The 24,369-nt window shown below is 44.7% G+C and overlaps 1 protein-coding gene across 1 annotated transcript; it reads right to left on the bottom strand.

Annotated features, from left to right (window-relative positions):
* Positions 1 to 571: 571 nt before the first annotated feature.
* On the bottom strand, positions 572 to 23,573 carry LOC125008352 (myosin-7B-like). Its single transcript, XM_047585566.1, is given in 47 exon segments — positions 572 to 957; positions 1,320 to 1,463; positions 1,771 to 1,866; positions 1,958 to 2,062; positions 2,259 to 2,272; positions 2,275 to 2,337; positions 2,697 to 2,787; positions 3,008 to 3,133; positions 3,316 to 3,525; positions 3,605 to 3,791; positions 3,888 to 4,003; positions 4,076 to 4,200; positions 4,675 to 4,840; positions 5,793 to 5,976; positions 6,608 to 6,804; positions 7,133 to 7,251; positions 7,392 to 7,518; positions 8,083 to 8,314; positions 8,557 to 8,714; positions 8,786 to 8,876; positions 8,970 to 9,115; positions 9,475 to 9,651; positions 9,762 to 10,004; positions 10,520 to 10,604; positions 10,694 to 10,864; positions 11,786 to 11,922; positions 12,004 to 12,127; positions 12,213 to 12,330; positions 12,401 to 12,488; positions 13,061 to 13,137; positions 13,230 to 13,362; positions 13,848 to 14,027; positions 14,109 to 14,279; positions 14,818 to 14,967; positions 15,044 to 15,162; positions 15,718 to 15,856; positions 15,943 to 16,046; positions 16,678 to 16,776; positions 17,619 to 17,682; positions 17,764 to 17,856; positions 17,932 to 18,025; positions 19,008 to 19,035; positions 19,619 to 19,775; positions 19,849 to 19,992; positions 20,911 to 21,014; positions 21,089 to 21,188; positions 23,446 to 23,573. Coding segments are annotated over 46 exon segments (5,808 nt in total). The 5' UTR covers positions 23,446 to 23,573; the 3' UTR covers positions 572 to 945.
* Positions 23,574 to 24,369: the final 796 nt, after the last annotated feature.

Raw genomic sequence — 24,369 nt, 5'->3', positions numbered from 1 at the left:
CTGTCTAACGACGACTCTAGGAAACAAAACGCTCCTGGTTGTGTTTGAATGTATTTGTAAATGTTTAGGTGTGTTTTCTAGAGATGGACGCACACACACACACACACACACACACACACACACACACACACACACACACTGAAGGACAAGCTGCAGAGCACTATGACTGGGGGGGGGGCACTGATGTAACACACACACCTGTACAGTCGCCCACTGATCGGTTCTAGTTTGTGAATAAAGTGTCGAATGCCAAAACGTTGTCGTTTCTGTTCAGGGTGTGTGTGTGTGTGTGTGTGTGTGTGTGTGTGAGACTGGAGACAACAACTTTAATAAAACAACAACAACATTCATGGATCAGCTGATATAACACACACACTGATGGGCTGGTGCTGTTTGTCATTGTTGTGTTGTTAGTGTTGTTGGCATATTGTTGATGTTGTGAAGTATGATGTCATTGTAGTTGCAGTACTGTTTCACTCTGTTATTGTGTGAATGTGTTGCTGCAGTTGCAGTAGCATTTGTGTTGTTGTTGTGTTGTTGTGTCGTTGCCCCCGAGTCAAATACCAACAGCTTTTTATTTGTTCATTCATTTGTTTATTGCACCACAATAAATCAACTTCTTCCTGTGATGGAGCAGTTTGGCCACCAGGGGGCAGACAGAAGCTACGGCTAACATGTTAGCATCCACCCTAAACTCTGCTTTTAGCTTTAGCTTTATATATATATATATATACACATATATATATATGAATAATAAATGAATTTGTCTTCAAGATGACACGTAAGGTTTTTCTTTGTATTTCGAGACATCGTCACTCGTCTCAGGTTCCTTTTAGTTTCATGTTTCTTTAAACATTAAAAAGAAAATGAAAAAAACAACAACACAGCACATGAAAATAAATAAAACCCAAAGTCTGAGGAGCCGGTGGAGGAGGAGGCGGAGCTTCAATCAGCGATCTGTGGAAACAACCAAGTTCAATGATGACGTAGAAAAGAGAAACAACAGATAAAAACATTAAAAGGGGGTCATGGGGGGGGGGGGGGGCATCTGGACCACAGGACGTCCTCAGGTACAACTGGTCCAGTGAGAATGAGACGTCCAACATGTCTCCTCGTCTCCATCGTCTCTGTCCTCAGTGATTCTTTGGTTCATTTTCATTCATTCATTTGTTATTTATTATTGTATTTAGTAGATGATTGGTAACGGTTACCGTGGTTACCCGTGGTTACCTGTGGTTGCCGTGGTTACCCGTTGTTAACATGGTTACGGTGGTTACCATGGATACCCGTGGTTACCCGTGGTTGCCGTGGACACTCACCATGACGACCTTGCTGATCTGTTCGCGGGTTCGGATCCGGAGTTTGTTGACCGAGGTCTCTGCGATGTCGGCTCGCTCCTCAGCGTCGTCCAGCTCGTGCTGGATCTTCCGGAAACGTACGGAGTTACAGCTCACCTGCTCCTCCTGGTGGACGGAGGGAGGAGCAACAGCTTCACGTTAACCAGCAGCTTTTAATTCAGTTCACGAAGACAGCGACGACCTGAAGCTAATATCTAAATGCTTAAAGTACTTTACTAGTTTTAAAGTTAAATCATTTAAAGAAATTTATGAGGAAAATAAATATATATATATGAAGTGTCTAATGAACGAAGGGCTTTGTGACTTCCCTGCCTTATTCCAACCATAAAGCCCAGGTGTTCAGCAGGAGGTCCGTGGCCCCTCGGGGGGCGGGGCCTCCAGCTGAACACCTGGTTTGTGTCAGGTGACTCACTGCGTTCTCTGCTTGTCTCTTGTAGCTCTTGACTTTGGTCTGAAGTTTATCGATGAGCTCCTGCATCCTCAGCAGAGTCTTACGGTCCTCCTCCGTCTGCAGCGTCACAGACACACACACTAAACAACACAACCACGGCAGGAGCAGCAGGAGGAGCAGGAGGAGCAGGAGGAGGAGCATGTGGTACCTGGTACGTGAGCTCCTTCACCCTCCTCTCGTAGCGGCGGACTCCTTTCTGGTACTCCTCACTCTTCCTCTGCTCCAGCATCAGCTCGGTCTGCAGCTCCCTCACCTGTTCACACACAGACGACACACTCAGTCACTCAGTCCTGCTCCTCCTCCTCCTGCTCCTCCTCCTCCTCCTCCTCCTGCTTCTCCTCCTCCTCCTCCTCCTCCTCCTCCTCCTCCTCCTCCTCCTGCTTCTCCTCCTCCTCCTCCTTCTCCTCCTCCTCCTCCTCCTCTCCTCCTCCTTCACCCTATCGACTCACTCTGGTCTCCAGTTGTGGAGCTGTTTCTTTCCTCCCTTCAGAGCCGTCTGCTCCGTCTCATCCAGTTTGATCTGCAGCTCTGTCACAAACACAAACACACACACACACACACAGAAACACACAAAACAAACACACAAACACACAAAACAAACACACACACAAACACACACAAACACAAACATCAACATCTGGAGGGAAGATCTGAGAACAAGGAACTCATTACAGAAGAACTAGGAAACTTCCTCCCTTCCTCCCTCCCTTCCTTCCTTTCTCCCTTTCCTCCCTCCCTTCCCTCCCTCCTCCAGGTTGATTGTGTGTTTGTGTTTAAAGATGAACAGAACCATTTATTTATTTATCACTAATGAACGTCTCCATCGTGCGTCTCTTTAATTCTTCTTTGTGTGTTTGTCTGAGCGTCGTATTGACCCTGGACGTTACCTCTGACCGCTCCCTCCATGTTCTTCTTCATCCTCTCCATCATGCTGCTGCTGTCCTGCTCCTTCTTCAGCTCCTCGGCCATCACCGCCGCCTGCAAGACACGTCCAGCTCAACCTGACACTCGTCTGCTTCACTGTTCTGCTTCTGCTTTTTACTTTGTTTTAGTGAAATAAAGAAAACCAACCAACCAACCACCTGTTTAACCTGGATGGTTGTGAAGCTAAGCTAAAGCTAAAGCTAAAGCTAATGCCTCTGATTGGCCCCATGATTCACCCCAGATGTTCATTAGCGTTAGTGAGGTTGGTACTGACGTCGGTGAACGCCTTCTTAGCTTTCTCCTCCGTGCTCCGACTCTCCTGCATCACCTCCTCCACCTCCCCCGTCAGGAGGCCCAGGTCGGCCTCCAGCCTCCGCTTCTGGTTCACCAGGCCGGAGTTCTGAAACACATCAGAGGCCGATCAATGTCAAATTAATTAATGTCACAGTCACTTTGTGAGTCAATCAGCCAATAGGAAGGAAGGAAGGACTTCCTTGTCGTAGTTCTTTCTTTCTTTCTGTGATGTTGCTCGGTCTCAGTTTTATTTTTGTTATTCGTTTATTTGATTTTTTCTTCGTGTACCTGCGTCGTGAGCAGATTAACTCTCTCCGCCACCTCCACCAGCTCGTGTTCGGCCATCTTGCGTCCGCGGTCCGTCTGCTCCAGCGCCTCCCGTAGCTCCTCCTCCTCGGCGGTCATCAGCGAACAGCGGCGCTCCAACAGGACCAGCTGCTCCTTCAGCTGATTGGTCAGATGCAGCTTGTCCTCCAGCTCCACCTGCTGCTCTTTCACCTGGGAGGAGACGAGCTCTGAGGCTGCAGTTCCTCTCACGTCCACCAGAGGCGCCAGTGAGTCCCCGTGCTGGGCCTACCTGGGTCTGGAGGAGCCTGATGCTCCTCTGGCTCTCGGCCGCCTGCTTCGTGGCGTGTCCCAGCTGGACCTCCATCTCGTTCAGGTCCGACTCCATCTTCTTCCTCTGTCGGACCGCCTCGCTGCGACTGCGGACCTCCGCCTCCAGACTGGCCTGCATGGTCTCCAGGGAGCGCTGGTGGCTCCGCCTGGTGGACGCCGCTGGAGTTACTACCGAGTCCATCTAGACTTTGGATTTATTTGTGTTTTATTTCCGTCTCCATTCTCTCCTCTGGATGACTCACCTCAGGTTGTCGAGCTCTTCGTCTTTCTCCGCCATCTTACGGTCGATCTCGGTCCTGATCTGCTGCAGCTCCATCTGGAACCTCAGGGTTTTACTTTCCTCGTGCTCCAGGCTGCCCTGTTGGGTGGAGGCGAACGTCACGGCGGTTCAGTCCAGACGTCAGCTGATCCACGGCCGGTATCTACTCACCTCCACTTCCTCCAGAGCGGCTCTGATGTCGCTCTTCTCCACGTGGAGGATCTTCTTCATCCTCTCCAGCTCGTGGATGGTCTTCCCCTCCTGACTCAGCTGATCCGCCAGGTCCACGATCTCCTCTGGAGGCAAACACAGCCACAGTTAGAGGAGCCTCCTTTAAACACAGACTATTTCAGACCTGTCTTCAATCAAACTAAAATAAATGATCTTAATTAGAACATGTTATTGTGGTAAGTTGATGCTAAAAATGAATGAAAGGGTTTAAGTTTGTTACAAACTCCACGAGAAGCGAGAAGAAAAGAGTAAAGGAGTAAAAAGTAAAGAATTTCCTTTGTTATTAATGAAACATTGAAGTAAATTACAGACACCTGGAAAATCTACTTAAGTACAGTTACCAAGTACATTGGTATTTTTATTTTTTTATTTAAGTAAAAAAAACGGCTACAGACTGTTCGCATCACACAAGAATCAAAACGTAAATATCAGACTCGTTTTCAGGCTGGTGTTGGCTAGCCACAGTGCTAGCTAAAAGCAGCTAGCAGTGTGGCTGTGCCAGCTATGAAATGACCCTCATGATAAAAACAGGGCGTTACCCTGCAGGTTCTTGTTTTCTCGTTTAACCGTCTCCAGATGGTCCAGAGCTTCTTCGTAGGAGTTCTTCAGTTTGAAGAGCTCCGTGCTCAGACTCCGAGACTCTTTCTGTGACGCCTCCAGGTCCGTCTGACTCTCCTCGAACTTCAGCTTCCAGTCGCTCAGCAACTGAATCAGACCAACAAACAAACTGAGTCAAACCAACAAACAAACTGAATCAAACCAACGAACAAACTGAATCAAACCAACAAACTGAATCAAACCAACAAACAAACTGAATCAAACCAACAAACAAACTGAATCAACAACAAACGATCAAACAAAACAAACTGAATCAAACCAACAAACAAACTGAACACAACAACAAACAAACTGAATCAAACCAACAAAACACTGAATCAAACAACAAACTGAATCAAACCAACAAACTGAATCAAACCAACAAACAACTGAGATCAACAGACTTGATCAAAAACAACTGAACAACAACAAACAACATGAGTCAAACCCACAACACAAACAAACGAATCAACAATAAACAACTAAAACAAAACAAACTAAATCAAACCAACAACAAACAAACTGAATCAACCCAACAAACAAACTGAATCAAACGAACAAACTGAATCAAACCAACGAACAAACTGAATCAAACCAACAAACAAACTGAATCAAACCAACAAACTGAATCAGACCAACAAACAAACTGAGTCAAACCAACAAACTGAATCAAACCAACAAACAAACTGAATCAAACCAACAAACTGAATCAGACCAACAAACAAACTGAGTCAAACCAACAAACTGAATCAAACCAACAAACAAACTGAGTCAAACCAACAAACAAACTGAGTCAAACCAACAAACTGAATCAAACCAACAAACAAACTGAGTCAAACCAACAAACAAACTGAATCAGACCAATAAACAAACTGAGTCAAACAAACAAACAAACTGAATCAAACCAACAAACAAACTGAATCAAACAAACAAACTGAATCAAACCAACAAACAAACTGAATCAAACCAACAAACTGAATCAAACAAACAAACTGAATCAAACATACAAACCGAGTGGAGTGAGTGATGAATCCTACAGTGAGTCCTGCTGCTGACTGACCTTGTCAAAGTTGCGTTGCTTCTTGTCCAGAGCCAGAACCGCGGCGTTGGACCGCTCCAGCTCCACCACCAGGTCTTCGATTTCCGTCTGCAGACGCTGTTTGGTTTTCTCCAGGGACGAGGACTTGGCCTGAGACGCCTCCGCGGCTTCCTCAGCGCACTGAAGTTTCACGACCAACTTCTTCCTGAAAACGACCAAAAGAAGCAAAAAAGGTCGATCAGTTTGTGTTTGTAGCAGCTGGTTCTAGAGGGACGGGTTTAGATTCCTACGAGAGGTGAATCAGTAGCTGACAGTGAAAGATACATCTAATCTAGTGAAATGACAGAATGCAAACTACGTAAATAAAACCCACATTTTCCACAAGAAAACAAGCGTCTTCACTTCAGTTGTAGCTGCAGTTTACATATTAAATGTTAAATATTTAATAGAAATTTAATGGGATTTGATTTGGTTTTTGGTAAGAACATTTTTCTTCTTAGTAACATCTCGGCTGCCCTGATCAGTTCACATCATGAGTAGATGCAGAAAACTGGTCCAGAGAAACATCTGGAAGGACTGAGGTTTAATTTCTTCATCAATTTCTTCTCATTGTCTCTGTTGGGATTTTTGGGAGGTCTGATGCTACAGGTTGTATCACACTTTAGCTTCTTCTTGCTTTCCACAGCGTTGTATAGGGACGTATAACTGCCCCCTACAGGGTCAAAAGATTTACTACAGCTACACTTCAGCCTCTGCTTGCTTTCCTCAGGGTTATTGCTTCGTGTTATTAACGTGTTCATTGCAGTTCCTCAGAACCAACAGCAGCGGCATCTCACTTTGCATCTTCCAGCTCCTCTATTCTCAGCATGGCCTCGGTCTCGTACTTGGCTCTCCACTGAACCAGCTGACTGTTGGCTTTGGACAGCGCCCTCTGCAGTTCAGCCTTGGCCTCCTGCTCCTCCTCCAGCTGTTCCCTGAGCAGACTGCAGTCGTGACGGGACGCCTGCACCGTGTGGGCCAGCGCCACGCGAGCCTGAAACACAAGACGGCTTTACTTCCTGGAGACAAGTCGCAAAAATAACGTGGAAAAATATAAAATGAAATACAGCCAAATTAAGTAAATAAATAATAGACAGGACTGTGCAGTGCACGCAGTTTGTAGCTCGTCCTAGCCTCCCAGCTAATAGTAGCTCGTCTTAGCTTCCTAGCCTCCAGGCTAACAGTAGCTGTTCCCAGCAGCCTCCTAGCTAATAGCGTGTGTCTGTGCCATGTGATGTTGAAGAATGAAAGTTTTTTCTGTTCAGTCTAACACTGAAGACACATTCCGTCAGAATATTTAAATAAAAACACTGCAGTGTTACTTTGCTCTCCTCCTCCAGCTGCCTCTTCAGATCCTCCGAGCTTTGGCAAACTCCGGCCTTGGAGCGCTGCAGCTGACCAATCATAGCGTCCCGCTCCTCCAGGCGACGGCTGTATTCGGCTGAAAGAGCAGAAGAAGAGTCTGGTCTGAGAAAAGCTTCACATAGTTGATTAAATGTTGTTTTAGGGTGAATGTTGTACTTGGAAATGGGTGGATGGTGTGTTGGTGTGTTGGTGTGTTGGTGTGTTGTTGTGCTGTACCGGTCTCGGTGACGGCTCGTGCTTTCTGGGCAGATACTTCGGTCAGTTGTCTCTGAAGCTCATCAGCTCTGCTCCTGCTCTCGTTCAGCTGGTCCTCATAAGCCCTGCACATCTTTTCAACACATCCCTACGAACACACAAACACCAGTAATGGTCGACTTTACGAATTAGAGGTCAACATCCCCAACCCCAACTGATCTGATCCGGTCGCAGTCCACACGTGGAGGTGGTCTAGGACCCATGTGACCTCGTTCCTTTGGTTGGTCCTGGGTCCCATTAAACAGCTGATCCACCAGGAAAAAACAAAGCATAGCCTTAGCACCTCTGTTATAGTTTAACTTGAATAAAACATCTTCAACTTTTTAAGCTTTGGCTCATTGCACATACCCATTAATGCATCAGCTGCAGGTTCCACACAGTCTCAGTATTGGTATCGGTGATACAGATCCAATACTGATACTTTGTATTAATTCACTCAATGCGTCTGCAAATCTAAAAAAAGTAGTGTGCTGTTTACCTGGAACGACTGAATTATAAAAAGCATCAATATTTTGATTTGACAGTTGATTTTATAGCATAAAGATCTGGTATCGATATTTCAGTATCGATCTCCTTATAATAATATCACAAATCACCACCGGGACAAACCAGGCGTGAGGACATCAGTGTCTCATGGACGTGACGTTTGTACCTTGGCTCTTGAAAGCTGCTCCACGTTCGCGGCCAGGTCGTCGGCCTCCAGCCTGAACTCGGCCTTCTCCTTCTCTAGTTTCTGCTTAGCTCTTTGCAGGCCGTCGATCTGCTCGCTCAGCTCCGTCACCGTGTCCAGGTGCTTCTTCCTCAGAGTGGCGGCTGTCGCCTCGTGGTGAAGCCCCGCCTCCTCCAGCTCCCGTCGCATCTTCAGGAAGTCCGCCTCCCGCTTCCTGTTCAAGACGCAGGTTGATACAGGCGAACCCAACAACTTATTATTTTTCAACAATGTTCCAACTTCAGTTACTCAAGAACTAAACCACTTAGAGTGATTATTACTTTAGTGGTGGAAACTTAAGGGTCTTGTCTTTTGAAAGAGACCAAGATGAATGAGCTCCAAAACGTTCATGAGCATCATTCAGTTACTTTGGCTGTAAACAGGCTGGAGTGATGGGAGGTTGATGGGGTCTATAACCTGTTCAGAGCGATCTGAGCCGCCGAGGCTCCTCCGGCCTCCTCCAGCTTCTCCCCCAGCTCCTCCAGCTCCCTGGCGATGTCGTTCCTCTGGCGCTCAGCCTTGGTGCGCCACGCCCGCTCGGCATCCAGCGCCTCCTCCAGCTCCTCGATGCGAGTCTGAGGGAGCGAGAACAACGAGTTACAGGAGGAGTGGGGAGCTGAACCATCGCGTTCCATCCTGGACCAACCTGAAACTCTTTGATCTTCTTCTGCAGCTGACCGACCACGTTCTGCTCATCCTCCATCTTGGACTGAAGCTGATTGAGCTCAAAGTCTTTTCTTTGGAGAGATTTGGAAAGAGGCACTAAGTTGTTTTTACTCTGGTTTTGAATTTAAAAATCAAATAAAAGCTCCCGATATGTATTTCCCTACTTTTTTAGTCTCTCCTCCAGCTCCTCCTTCTGGTTCTCCAGGTCCCTCGTTGAGTCCATGGACAGCTTCAGATCCCCCTCTAGCTTCCTCTTGGTTCGTTCCAGATCGATTCGCATCTTCTTCTCTTGGTCCAGGGAACCTTCCACCTGCAGGGAGGACAGAAACCTTAAGCCTTAGACCTGCAGAGTGCACCGGCCTTGGATGAACGAGTTCTTTCACATGGTGCAGTGATGTTTTTAGAAAGTTCCGGATCCTCTTTGTGGTCTGTGGTCGTCTAAAGAGTCTAAAGATACTTACACCAGCAAATCATACAACGGTTCTCACACATAAATCCGATTTTTATACGTAGAAGATGCTAGAAGTCTGGTTGATGGGGAGGATCTGGTGTTGGTCAGGTTGCTGTTTAGATCAGTTAGATGTACTAGTGTGAGTCAGTGGAGGCAGACAGATCCCCGGGGAACGTCTTCTCAGTTTGTCACTAGAGTCAAAGCAGAAGTTTCCTTACGTTGTCCACCTGCTGCTCCAGTCGAGCCTTGGCCTTCACCAACATGTTGACTTTGTCCTCCTGCGTCCGGAGGTCGTTGAGAACCTGCTGGTGAGCTTCCTGCAGGGCGGTTTTCTCTCGGCTCAGAGTCGAGATGGATTCATCCAAAACGCACATCTCGTGGGTCAAGTTCTTCACCTGGATGCAACGAAAGACGAGAGAATCATTCTGTCTGACAAGGAAACGAAACTGGGAAAAATCAAAGACGAGTCTAAAAGGAAAAAGAGTCTTGAGTCAACGTTCGTCACCTTGTTCTCGACCCCATGTCGCTCCTTCTCCACTTTAGCCAGGGTCATCTCCAGGTCGTCCACGTCCCCCTTCAGGGACGTCACCTCATCCTCCAGCTGCCTCCTCTTGGTCGCCAACGTGGCGTTCACCTCCTCCTCATCCTCCAGACGCTCGTGCGTCTCCTTCAGCTTCGACTCCAGGGAGATTTTGGACTGAATCAGCTGGTTGCAGCGGTCCTCCGCATCCGTCAGGTTGTCCTGCTCCTGATAATCAAGAGGGAGGAAACACAGTGTATATGAATGACATTAACCCATTCCTTAGACTGTGGGGAAACAGTGAAAAGCATCATGGATGCATAGAATATTTGCGTAACAGCACCACCTATAGGCCATTTCATAAAATGATTCTAATATCACAGATTTTGGTAGGTCTGATTTGACCATAGTCCATACAGATGTTAAAATCCTCAATAAAACAACTGGAACAGAAACTGATGCTTCTCTAGAACACATGTCGATAAACACCCAGTGTCCTGATTTCATACGTTGCTTCACTGGCGTAAATGTGCTATTGAGGACGTAGAGCTAGTTCTGCTCAAGATGGTACAACTAAAAATGGACTGAAAAGACTGAAGGTTCTTAGTCTTCCAGGTCACAGTATATTAGATTAAAAGCAGATCATTTTAGGTATCCTCCAAATGATCCTTCACCTCAAATATTAGAAAAATCAAACTGTGACCATGGTTCCTCTGGTTCCTCTGGGTCTCAGAGTAACTTACCGCTTGGAGCTGCAGAGCCAGGTCGTTTTTCTCCTGAACCAGAACCACCTGCCGCTCCTCCGCCTCCTTCCTCTTCCCCTCCGACCTGACAACCCACAACACACCAGGAGATCAAACTAAACACCTGAACATTTTAAAGAGTGGCCCTGACTGAAACACAGGCGGTGAGGAGACCTGTCGAAGGCCTCTTTCAGTTTGCTGAAGTCTTCGTTCAGGACGGCCAGTTCCTTCTCCACCTGGGCGCTTCGCAGCAATGGGCGGAGCTTATAGAACAGCATCATCCACGGCCAAGTCCTCACCGAGAAGAAGGCCCTGAGGTTGAACTGGATCACGGTCACAGATTCTCTGGAAGAAGGAGAAGAATTTAAAACCACACACAGTGTCTTTAATGCCCAGAAAAACTTTTACCATCCAGCTTCTCTTCAGAGTTTACAAAGATCTTCCTCCTTCCAAACGCCATTCACATAATTTATTAATCATTATTATTAAAGTGTAAAGCTTCTCCAAACTGATCTGGTCTATAAATTTCTCTTATGAAGAGGTAGATGTCCCCTTCAGTCCATGCTCAGGCCTAACTGAAGGGAAGCATAACTTGGGTTTATGCCCAAATTTTTATTTTTAGAAAATCTGTAAAAGAAAAAATTGACAATTTTTTTTTCTGTCTGCATATTTTAGAAGTTGGTTTGTTGACGTAAAACACAGAAGATGACGTCACCAGGAACTCAGGACCCTCATAGACCATATAGTCTAGTCTTTCCAGGTCCTAGAAACAGGGTGAAGCGAGACGAGACAGAGCTGGCATCAGAAGAAACAGGAGATTTTCATCTCAAGATGTGAGTTTGTCCACGTGGTCGACTCCTGTTTCAGTGACCTGATATTCATCCCGTCACTTGTTGCACAGATTGAAATTAAGTTATTAAGTTGGTCGTCTTCTGACCTGACCTTCCTACACATCATTTCAACCATCCTCAGACTTCCTCAGGTCCTCATCCCTCTGTCATTTCTGCTTTGGATGGAGGGAGGCACGGAGTAGTGGTTAGAGAAGCAGCTTTGGGAACGTAAAGCCACAGGTTTTCACCCCCACACCGTGAGGTGTCTTCAACTTCACCAAGCTCTTAACCCTTAAACTCCTCTGCAATTATTATTATTATGTTGACTGAAATTAACGCACCAAAACTCAGCGCTTCAGAAACAGTTTTTAGTTTCAGTTAGAAATAATAAATAATAGAGAGTTATGTTAGGAGTTTCTGAAGTCATGGTTCTGACCTGTGCTGCATCATCTTCTGTCGCTCCATCCTCATCAGTTTCCCTCTGGACATGGCCTGAACGGTGGTGAGGATCTGGGACAGACGACTGTCCCTCATGTCCTCCAGCTGTCCCAACAGACCGGCCTTAAAAAACACCTGAAGAGGAAGAGGAGAGGTTTGCGTTAACCATAAGGAGGGAGTGGTATCAGCGGCAGGTTCAACGGGAGTCTCTCGTACTTTGGTCTGTCCAAACTTGTACTGGGTGTGGTCGATGTCGAGAGAACCCAGCAGCTTCTCCACGGCCTTCCTGCTGTCCACAAACGAGTCCTCCGGGATCGCAGAAGGATTCAAGATGCGATAACTGAGAAAGAAACACTGATTACTGGAGAGCAGGAAGCTGGAAGCTGATCTTGATTCTTTATTTGTGCTTCAGGTTTGGAACTCACCGCTGTTTGAACTCGGCGTACAGGATACGGTTTGGGAAGCCCTTCCTGCAAATCCTGATCCCCTCCAGGACTCCATTACACCTGAGCTGGTGGAGGACCAGGAAGGGATCCATCACACCTGGAACACAAGAAGAAACTCTCAAATCTGAAGTCCTTCTTTAATTTCTCTCTCTTCTCATCTTTCATACCTGGGTTCTTGGTCTCGTTGGGGATTATGCAGCGAACAAAATGAGGCTGAGTGCTGCGCAGGTTCGCCATCAGCTTATTAAGATTCTCCTGTAACCAAACAAAGATTTAGCAGAGTTTAGAGTGAATATAACCTCCAGTAGAGGGCAGCATTGAGTGTGTACATGCAGATAAAGAGGAGTGGGGTCCATGCATCAACATTAATAACCTCAGTATTTATTTTGTATTTTATTAAATTATTATGACCTCGGATCCAACCGTAGTTTGGGAAATCAGCAAGTGATAAAAGCAGCAGTGGTGGAAAGCAAGCAGAATCTAAAGTGTGGTTGTAGTAAATTATATTAGCCTGGAGAGGGCAGTAATAAACCCTGTAGTGTCAAAACTGCAAAAGATCCAAGGAGAAGAACAAACAGAAGAAGAAGTTTAGATGTCTTCTATAGTTTAAAAAGCTGAGTTATTTTCCTTAATTTGCCTTATGTATAGAAATCATGGTGCTCATAACCCCTAAATATTTTAATCTATTGACTAAGTTAAACTAATGAGCCGTCTGACCAACATCTTCTTCCCATCTTTATCTCTGAAGCTGGCAGATCATCCAACTACCTGATACATGTATGAAGAGTTGTATTGATTCTCGTTGGGCTGCAGAATCTAAACATCACCTTGTGTAACTGCGACACTGTCTGGAAAGAAGCTGCTTTCCTCTTCCTCTGTTTGGTCTCAGCCTTCGGATCACCTGCTAAAACAACACCAGCAAACACAAAGTGGAAATTTTAAAAGTCAAGTGCAGATAAACTATCATCAGTGAGTTGTTTTTTGTTGTTTTTTTACCCATCTCAGAGCTGATGTAGTCCTCAAAAAGTCCAGAGATCAGTTTGTTGGAGGATTTCTGGAAGAGGACCACCACCGTCTCGTTCAGAGGATCTCTGTTCTTGTCCAGCCAGCCGGTGATGTTGTACGGCACCTACAGCGAACAACAGGACTCTGATTATGATATGACTCGAACATCACACTGACCTTACAGATTTAACTCTAAACAGAGGAAGAATAAATCCTGCTTAAAGTCAACCACTGCACAGAAACGATGTGGCGTCCCCCAAGGTTCTGTTCTCGGGCCACAAAGTTTATTTATTTATTTATTTATATATTTTTTTCAATGGGCCAGTAAAGAATATGTCCCATGTGATCAATGTTTAAATGAGACAAGTTTTCTGCAATTAAAATAAAAGAAAATTAGATTTTAGACAATTTTACAAATAGGACTTGAAAATAAGAAAATAATGTCCATGTTTTTAGGATGATTACCTTTACTTAAAAAGTCTAGTCTGTAAATTGCAAGAACCAACCCAAATCTGGGAACCAGCAATCACATAATTACAAGGTCTATAAATATTGACCAGTCCCGACTCAAACCTGAGCACTAGAGGAACAGCACGACCTGATACCCACCACTCCAGCATAGTGAACCACCTCAAAGTGCGTCTCGTATTTTCGCTTCTTGTCGGGCCGTGGCCGCTGGAAGTTGGGTGACTTCCCCAGATGGTTGTCGTAGAGTTTGGTTTTAAAGCTGTGGTCCGTGGCCTTGGGGAACATGCACTCCTCCTCCATGATGGACAGAATACCCATCGGCTGGACACACAAGAGTTGGTTAAGTTTGTTGGATTCACACAGAACTCAGATGAAAGTCTGAAGTGTCCTACAACCACTAACCTTCTCTATGAGGTCGATGCACGCCTGCAAGTCCAGACCGAAGTCTATGAAGGTCCAATCTATCCCCTCAGTCTTGTACTCCTCCTGCTCCAGGATGAACATGTGGTGGTTGAAATACTGCTGCAGCTTCTCGTTGGTGAAGTTGATGCACAGCTGCTCAAAGTTATTGAACTGCAGAGAGAAGACAGACTGCTTTTAGTAATCAGGATACAATGTCCTTAATTTACATTAGAACGAGATTAGAGAGCTTCTTCTTTTCAGTGCAAAACACAAGTACATGGAAAATAGTGCCAAAGAATAGAGCAGGTACAAGAGATTTACAAGAGAAAGCTCTTGTCCAGGATTCTAGTCGTTGGTAAATTATTGCAATAATTTGTCTGTGGTTTGATGAATAAGGACAAAGTGAGGTCAAAAATATTACCTCAAGTTCAAATATATCAATCAACATGATAAAACTGATACATTTGCTGCTTATTTAATGAAATTTCAAAAATGAAGTGTAACATAAATTCACAATGAGATCAGAGTAGGTCATTCTTGTTCTGTGCTAACTGCTAAAAGGCTTTTAACTAATGTTAGCTCATCCAGGTTAATCCCTTAGAGGTCATGTAGACAGATGCTCAGCTGATAACTGAAGCCTCTATTACTTCCTGTCAAGGTCATGAAACTGGTCCAGGCTGATGTTCATTCTATTACATCTCCTGTTTACCTCGAAGATCTCGAAGCCGGCGATGTCGAGGACCCCGATGAAGTACTGACGCGGCAGAGCGGTGTATAAAGACGCGTTGATCCGACTCACCAGCCACCTGAACATACGGTTGTATGTGGCTTTGGCCAGAGCCGCCACTGAGTAGTTCACCTGCAGAAATACCAAAGGACCAGTTACTGGCTGTGAGGATGTAGTCGGCACAGCAGACGGTTGGTTGGTTGGTTACCTGTTCAACAGTCTGTCCTTTAACTATGAACTCATTTCCGACTTTGACTCTGGGGTTCAGGAGGCCTTTCAGCAGGTCGGCGGAGCTGATGCCCATCAGGTACGCTGCCTTATCCACACCTCAACACACACAACAAGAGAAAACATGAAATGTGGGCGATAGAGTGTCTTATTTAAACCAAACCACCTCTTATTTAAATCTCCTCTGCAGAGGTCCCATGGGCATATCAAGGAGAGCTGGATTTAAAAATGACACCTTAGCCAAGATACAAAAAAAGTCAGAAATGAAGTGAGTTTGCAATACCACGAGTGAACACTAGGGAAATAAAGAGAATCAACTGAGCAGCTTTCCTTCAAATCAATGAGGTGTCCTCTTGTAACCTGTTCTTTGTCTTGGTCTCTTTTTAAAGACAAGACTCTGATGTTTCTGTCACAAACGTCAGTTTGAATCCTATAACAACTTTTATCAATGAAACCAGAAGGAAATGACATATTACATCATTCAGCATTTACTCAAACACACCTGGTGTCCAGAGCTCTGATTGGTTAATAAAGATGCCACCCAGAGGAATGTTAAATCGGTTCTGTTTGTTGTGCAGACACAGAGCTGCCCTGAATCATCACCAGCTTCTATCGTAACACAAACTAAAATAAGTTTCCGATCATGCGTCCTACTCTCCGTGCCGTCGGCCTCGGCCTGCTCCTCCCTCTGTTTCTTCTTGAACTTCATGTTGCCGAAGTGCATGATGGCTCCGACGATCTTGTAGCAGCCGTACTTCTCCTCTGGGGTGAAGCCCAGAGTGTCCATGGCGTGCTGCGCATCAAAACACACATGATGATGAGAGTTTGGACCAGGGAGCAGAGAACGCTGGAACGCCTGGAACATGTTGAGCTCCTTACGTCCGTGAGCTTCAGCTCGTCTCCGTCGTTCATGCCCTCCACCGTGGTCACACCCTGGGAGCAGAAGTGGTAGTCGTAGGGGTTGGTGGTCACCAGCAGCATGTCTGCAACACAGTTATACATTATTATTCTATACATCCATAACAGCCAGAACATTATGACTTCCTGATATAGTGTTGGTCTCCCTTATGGGGACTCATCAGAGAATGGACACGAGGGGTCATCCACCAGATACTGGATCAGTCTGGGATATACTGAATTTGGAGGCCAGCTCAACACCTTGTGCTGTTCTTCATGGGAGGGGGGTGGGGAGTTCTGGTCTGGTCTAGGTGGGTCCTACATGTCTAAGTAACATCCACATGAATGAATACCAGGTTCAAAAGTTTCACAGCAGAACAGTGAATTGTCACAAGACGGTTTAAATGTTATTAACTTCTCCTGACAGTGGTCATAATGTTGTGGCTGATGGGTGCATACTATGGTCCACCTGTCTGTCTTCCTGTCTACCAGTTTATTTGAGTTTTATGAGGCTGTGCAGATGCTCATTTAGTTGTTTAATGAAGAACGAATAACCAGGGACGTTTAACCCAGAAAACACAGAATAGCTTTTGTTGCTGCAGGTGTGAGTGTTAACGTTGCTTTCGTCGACTTTAACATGTCTGATGTGGACCTAATGGAGACAGAATATTGTACGTGGCTTGTGATTGGCTAAGTGAGAGTGGTGGGCGGGGCTACCTTGCAGCTCTGGCTTGTGACTGGACAGGATCTGGTAGTAGATGTGGTAGCTTCTCTCCCCGGGCTGCTGGAACACAACCCTGGACTTTTCCAGAAGATCTGTTTGGAGCAAACATGGTTCACGTCAGAACGTTTATTCCTTGGAATAAACATTGAGGAGCTTTTAAAGAGCTTCCTTCAGCTTCGGTTTGCCTCTGCTTCCACCACCGCACCAATAAACAGTTCTTAGGAACAAACTTTAAAATGTTGGTGTAAATGTTGCTGTGCTTCACCAGAATAGCTGGTAAAGTTTATCTGTAGCTGTGTTTCTATGATGTTTTTTTCTCAAAGTAAAAGTGATATTTCTGAAAACTGCTTCCATTGAAAGGTTTTCAAGCTGTAACTCTGGTCTCGTCTGGTAGAAATGTTTCAGCTTTAGATGTTTAAGAGGTTTATAGAAATGTAGGTGAGATATTTAGGTTCTGCTCATTTCTAGAGGGAATGGAAACCCAGCACCAGGTGAGATTTGCTGGGCCAATCAGACAGTTTGGGGGCAGAGTTTAATGGACAGAAGACAGAGGAGCAGCGACAGTCTCAGACGTCATCTGAGGGATGTGGAGCTCAATTAGTTTAAAATGTAGAGCTGACTCAGCTAGTTGCTGTTTCAGACCAGTGAAGGCCTCCGTGCTTTAGGACTTTGGGGTAAATTAATCTCCAGCCGCCTTCATTTAGAACCTGAATCCTCTGCAGGAGTTTTCCCAGAATGCCACGCTCTCTCCACCAGCTGCTGTTCTAACACATGTAGCAGCTCTTAGGACGAGGCGACTGCTCCGACCCTGATGGTGTTAAATCTTCTGGCTCCTTCCTGCCTTTGTTGAGCTCATGCATCTCACTCCAACTGTCTGAGTCCTCGTCTCATTATTCACTAGAACGTTTGTGGTGAAAATCTGAGTCCAACTCACAGATTTCTATGTCGGCCGACGCCAGACGTCCGGTCGTCCCGAAATGAATCCGGATGAATTTTCCCTGAAACAAACAAAAACCTGTCAACATGTCAACTCCACACTACCTCCTCCTCCTCCTCCCCCCTCTTCCTCCTGAACTCACAAAGCGAGAGGAGTTGTCATTGCGGATGGTCTTGGCGTTACCGAAGGCCTCCATGGCCGGGTTGGCTTCGATGATCTGGTCTTCCAGAGAGCCCTGAGACACAGACAGACCAGACATGCTGACGTCATTCATTACTTCCTCTCCCTGAGCTCCGTGGATGAGACTCACCCCTTTCTTCACGGTTTCCCCTAGAGCGGCGATGATGGCGAAGTACTGAATGACCCTCTTGGTGTTGACGGTTTTTCCTGCTCCGGACTCACCGCTGGCAAAGACACGAGACGTCAGGAGACAAAGAAGAAACACAGAACAAATGGCCTCCAGGTTTTATGTGACTGGGTGAATATGGTCCAGCTCTACTTTCATCATTCTGAGGCCAGAGTGAAAACACGACATCTAGTCTCTGGTTCAGCTTTAGTTTCTAATGACTCAAAGATGTTGGCTCATCCAGGTTTTCATTCTGTAGAAGTATTGAACTGACACCTGGTCCTGTTATTTAGACTAAAAATGAAGAGTAGAAGAAGAACTCGTATTCAGCCCTTCACACATCAGCTGTTTACGTCGACCAACTCTAGTGGATCCAGGTTAAATAAAGACCTTTAGACCTCCAGACCTCCTTTTCTCCCCATGTGAACTTTGTCTCAGTGGAAAAATTCAAGACTGACTCTCTGGTCTCTGGTCTCTGGTCTTTGTTCCGGTCTCTGGTCTCTGGTCTCTGGTCTCTGGTCTGGTCTCTGGTCTCTGGTCTAGTCTCTGGTCTAGTCTCTGGTCTAGTCTCTGGTCTCTTGTCTAGTCTCTGGTCTCTGGTCTCTGGTCTGGTCTAGTCTCTGGTCTAGTCTCTGGTCTCTTGTCTAGTCTCTGGTCTCTGGTCTCTGGTCTGGTCTGGTCTCTGGTCTAGTCTCTGGTCTAGTCTCTGGTCTCTTGTCTATTCTCTGGTCTCTGGTCTCTGGTCTCTGGTCTGGTCTGGTCTCTGGTCTAGTCTCTGGTCTAGTCTCTGGTCTCTGGTCTCTGGTCTGGTCTCTGGTCTCTGGTCTAGTCTCTGGTCTGGTCTCTGATCTCTGGTCTCTGGTCTGGTCTGGTCTGGTCTGGTCTGGTCTTTGGTCTCTGGTCTCTGGTCTCTGGTCTGGTCTCTGGTCTGGTCTGGTCTAGTCTCTGGTCTCTGGTCTCTGGTCTAGTCTCTGGTCTGGTCTCTGATCTCTGGTCTCTGGTCTGGTCTGGTCTGGTCTCTGGTCTCTGGTGTGACTTACGTGATGAGCATTGACTGGTTCTCACGATCTGGAGAGAAAAAATAAACCAAAAAGAAACAAAGGTCAGAAAGAAAATCCACATGATGGACGTGATGGACATGATGGACATGATGAACATGATGGACGTGATGGACGTGATGGACATGATGGACATGATGGACGTGATGGACGTGAGTCCTGGAAAACTAGACCAACTGAGGAACCACATGAGACTTCTGGTCACGTTCACTTTTCACTTAGACTCATATTTATATAAACTACAGGTCAAACGTTTGTCCATAGAAGATGTAGTTTCATACTTTATATCCAAGTAAACAGGAAACAGTTTTACTCTAATTATCAGGTGTTTCTTGTTCTTCATTTAACGTCATGACATGTACGAGGGATTAACTGGATGAAGACTCAAAAGCCAAAGAGTTCAAGTGAATAATGAAAGTTTTTTTTATCTCCTGCACTGAATTTGTGTCTCTTCCTGTCGACTCTTAAACTAAACTAAACTAAACTTTGCACAATAATCTATTTTTTTTTTTTTTGCTCTGCTTTATCTCGTACAAACTGCCTCACAGTCTCCATTTTATAATAAACAGCGTGTTCGGGTGGAGGTGACTGACTCTGCAGCAGGTCGGAGTAGGCGTTGTCAGCGATGGCGTAGATGTGCGGTGGAGTGTCTGCACGACGTCGCCCTTTATAGGCGGTCACCACCTCAGGAGAGTAGACCGGCAGCCATTTATACGGGTTAACGGTGACACAGAACAGACCAGAGTAGGTCTGAGGAACAGAGAGAGAGTTAGAGGAAAAGACACCAGGAAACGTAAACGTGGTAGTGAGAGTCGGTACTGACGTAGATCATCCACATGCTGTATCTCCTCCTCAGGTTAAAGAGGACGGACGCCTCGTTCAGGTGAGTCAACATGGCCATGTCCTCCATCATGTCAAACTTAGGAGGGTTCATAGGCTGCAGGTCGTCTTCTTTCACGATCAGAAACTGAAACAGGAAACGTTTTGGATCAGAGCTACAGGACAATCAAGAGTCCGATCGACCAATCAGAGACCAGAGTCTGACTCTCACTGAAACACGTCACATTAGTTTAAAAATACATCTGTGTCCACAATATCCAATAAAAACTATTACAACATCTGCCCCCTGGTGGATTTATCAAATCTCTGCAGTCTCTTGGCAGCCATTTCCAAAATGGCCGCCTTCAGGGACTTTTTTGTTTCTTTGGGGGAAATCTTTGCTTTAATCTTTAAGGTTACAATAAGAATATGATATTTCAATATGAATACTCCTGTTATAGAGTATGACCTGGTATCAGTTCATACTTTATACTTCTTTATACTTCATCTTCTAATAAAATCAGATGTGGTTCATTTACCTCGGTCGTTCCTGTAATTAAACTAATTATTTAAAAACGTCACATTAATTTATTCCATATCAGTGGATTTTTTCATATTTTCTATTTGTCTGTTCAAGCTAATGTTGCTCATATTTAATGAATGAATGAATGAATGAATTATTGCCTGTTGTCGTACTCACTTTTCTCTAATGTGATTAAATAATAATATCATAACCTATAAAATATATATTTTCCAGTTCAGAGGCTCAGACTCCATCTTTGTCTCAGCAAGAATAGAAACTTTTTTGTTTTCCTGGACCAATAGAAACGTTTAAATTGTTCTAACTTCTTGGTTAAATGGACTCGTATCAGACTTTAGTATAAATGACAATAATGTGACTGATTCATCCCTGAACCCAACTCCCTCCTTTAAAACTAAAGGAGCTCAAACCATCTTCACGTTGTTCAGGTGCCTCGTTTCAGTTCATGTTTGCTGGATTTAATAAACGCAGGCTTGTTGCTGTTGTTCTGGACTCAGTAAATGATTAATGAAGCCACGGACTCACGCGTCCGTCCTTGGTCTCCACCGTGCTCTTGTCTCCGTTCAGCTCTTTGATCTCCACCTCGATGTAGGCTTCAGCCTCGTCAGGCATCCACACTCGCTTTGTACCTGGAAGAGTCAGACCACACACCTTTAGACCCACGCCCGGCTCGTATTCACGGCTTCAGGCTGGAGGTGTTTACCGTCGAAGGCCTGGGCCTTGGCAGCCAGCTGCTCCAGGTTGGTGAGACGGAGGAACTGACCGGCTTCTCCAAACTCTGTCATGTCCATGAAGCGAGACATCTGGAGACATGAGCACGGATGAACAAGGGTTAGAAAAGCTTCATGTCTGGAAAAGATCTGGAACTGACGCCTTTAGATGTTCAGCTCTTATCATTCCAGCCGATGAGGACGTAACCAGAGGAACTGAATGGTCTCTTTTTAAAGACAAGACTCTGAAGGTTCTATAAAATCAGGGGTTTGCAATGTTTTTCAGGCCAAGGACGCCAAACTGATGGAGATTAAGTAAATTAAGTATTAATTATATGTGTTCTAGTGCTATTTATCAACTTACATTAAAAGTTTGGAAGCAACTTGAAGTTTCTGTTCATAACGCTTTACTTCTAGATGACAACATGATCACACTTTTATTCATATGAACCATTTTCCTCAGTTTACCTGTTCATTAATGTTACCAGACCATTGGCGGAAAAATGTCAGCAAGAGAAGAAGAGCTTAGTTTTAGGGTCGAGAATATTTACAAAAACAATTCACTTTAACTCTTCATCCAAATGCTGCTGTTAAAGCCGGAGGAGGTCACTATGAAGAAAGAAAAACTCAAACACCTGATAATTATTGTAAAAGGTCCTCTGATAAGTTCCTCTTTATATAATAATTATTATATAGGTTTTGTTCTTGAGGAATCAAAGTTGGAACATGGTTAAAAAATAACGAGTTGTTGAGTTCACGTGATGTTGTTTTGTGTTGGTTGAATCCTTTAATGACTTTTATTAGAAATGAAATGACATATTGCATCATGCAGCATTTACTCAAACACAGCTTGTGTCCAGAGCTCTGATTGGTTCAGAAACCTTGTTATGTGGAGATCATGGAGAAGTCTTTAAGTTATTTCCACCCTGAGGTTCTGGTCCGGTAGTTACATGTATGAAATTATTAAAAACAACAACTAATCCATAGCAATGGTGCATGTCTTCTACTGAGCTATAAACCTTTATTTAGCTTCCCGTAAAGCCCCAGTCATTCTGACAGTAGGTGCAGGCTGCCTCCTGCATTACTCTGGGCTTTGACCAAACACCAAACAGCTGTGGCATTAGCTCAGTGGCCTCCTCCAACAATGCTCTTTATTACCACGTCTGAGCTGATGCTGCCTGAACCGATCCTGGTCCAAAAATAAAACACTTCCATCATCTCTCTGCTGCTGCTGTCCCACTGAAACCCACTGAAAACCCACTGAAATGTACTTATTTATTTATTGCTGTTTGTTTTTAGACACTGTTATTCAATGGTCAAGTGTCATCTGCAACCAGATTACGTTCATGTGTTCACTGCAGCGTATTTCTGAATGACAATAAAGGTCTATTTATATAAAGATCTATATATCTTCAGGCTCCTGGACTCAGGGTCAAATGAATCCAGGACATGACTTATTTCTGAGGACCAGTTTAGGATTAAACACCATCACCTGGAGATTTAAAACCATTTAAATCACGTTAAATGCTGAAGCAGGAAGCAGATGGTATAAACTCTTCAGACTCTTAGAAGATGGTTAATGAGCAGGACGGCGGCGGCCATATTAGTTCAATTCAGGCTTTGGTTTGAAATCAGAGTTTATCATTTACAAGAAACACGTCAGAATTTAGACTTTACTTTTAATCATTTTTTCACTTAATGAGCTTTGTAACATTCAGTGGTAGATATTTATAGCTCCTACTGTGAAGGAATTATTGATTTTGTTGATTAAGAAATGATTAAAAAATGAAACGTATCAAAGACACCACAGTAAACAGATTCATCTGGAAATCAAAGCTGAAACAAGAGAAACTGAACTCGTTGAGTTTCTACAACATGTTTCATTCATTCATTAATTAATGAATCCAGTTTGTTCTTTTTTCAACTATTTGTGACGCTGTGAACTGTTCATGATCCTGAGCCCGACAGAAAACTGCAAATTCTTATCATTACGGATGTGAAAGAACGTCACATTTATATTTATTACCAGATGATCTTGTCTTCTTCAAACATGTTTATTTCTGCTGTAAAGTTGGTTTTTAGCTTTGTCTGGTTCCATCCTCGGTGGAACTATTGACGTAGACTGATCAATGTTGGAGATGAATTGAGAAACTTCTTTTTTTTGAAGCTTCTCAAACCATAAATGAGGAAAATTCTAAACTTCACTTTCATGAAATTAAAAGAGAGAGAAAAAGAAACAGAAGAGTTTAAACCATGACAGCTCTGAGTGGAGTCTCCTCCACAGCCACGGCCGCTGAGGCTCATGGGTACTGTAGTATCTTGTATGTGGAGCCGGAGCTGGAGTACTCACCGTGCTGGGTGGATCTGCTCTGAAGCTCTCGGAGGTTTTATCTGCGTCGCTGCAGCGTCCTGGTTTGTGAGGATGTGCACGAGAACAGAGTAAGGGAATGATCAGAGCATCTCCTCACTTTATAACCTCCCAGCGCAGCATGTGACCTGCACGGCCGCGTCTGATTGGACGTCCCGCCGCCTCTGGACGTTCATAAAAGGCCTGCTGGGGTCGGGAATACCAAAACGAAGCAGAACTAAAGCCTGATCCCTCTCTTCTCTCGCTGCCTCCGGGGCTATGTTTGGAAACTGAGTCTCATCCTCGTCTTCCTGCTCCCGTCCTCTCCTGTCTCTGTCCATCTGTCCGTCTCTGTCCATCTGTCCGTCTCTGTCTCTTCTGTAGCTCTAGATCTTTATCCTCATCACTCAGTCACTGAAGAGTCAAGTAACCGTAGATGCTCCGTGTGGATTTAGACTCTGAAATAAAAAAGAAATAACTAAAGTAACTAAAAACATTCACGTTTGGTTCTTTAATATGAGAAATATCTTCTGACTTTAATAAAAGTTTCTACTGGATTCAGATTTATTCAGTTTTTACAGGAGGTCCTGAAATAAAAACTATAAGAGTTAGTATGAGATAAAAATGTTTAATCAGATTAATCTCAGGGTTGATGTGGATCAATTTAGATTAATCACGATTAAATCTCATTCATTTTTAATCTCTATTAATCGCGTTTCATTGTTGATGAGCAAACAGACTCCAGGAAAAAGATATCCGCACTTAACGTGTCCATTCAACACCTTCAACAACTTTTTGTGTCTTTCTTTGTCCAACATGTGTCCACATTAATGTGTCCCTGTTGCTACGGAGACAAACTAAGCTGACCGCTTCTTATTGAGAACAGTCTTTTCCAGTGAACAGTGGCTGCAGGAGTGGACACATATT

Source organism: Mugil cephalus, chromosome 1 (genome assembly GCF_022458985.1).
Source record: "Mugil cephalus isolate CIBA_MC_2020 chromosome 1, CIBA_Mcephalus_1.1, whole genome shotgun sequence".
Taxonomy (NCBI): Eukaryota; Metazoa; Chordata; class Actinopteri; order Mugiliformes; family Mugilidae; genus Mugil; species Mugil cephalus.
Note: the sequence above shows the minus strand (reverse complement) of the source record. Positions and strands in the feature narration are given on the sequence as shown.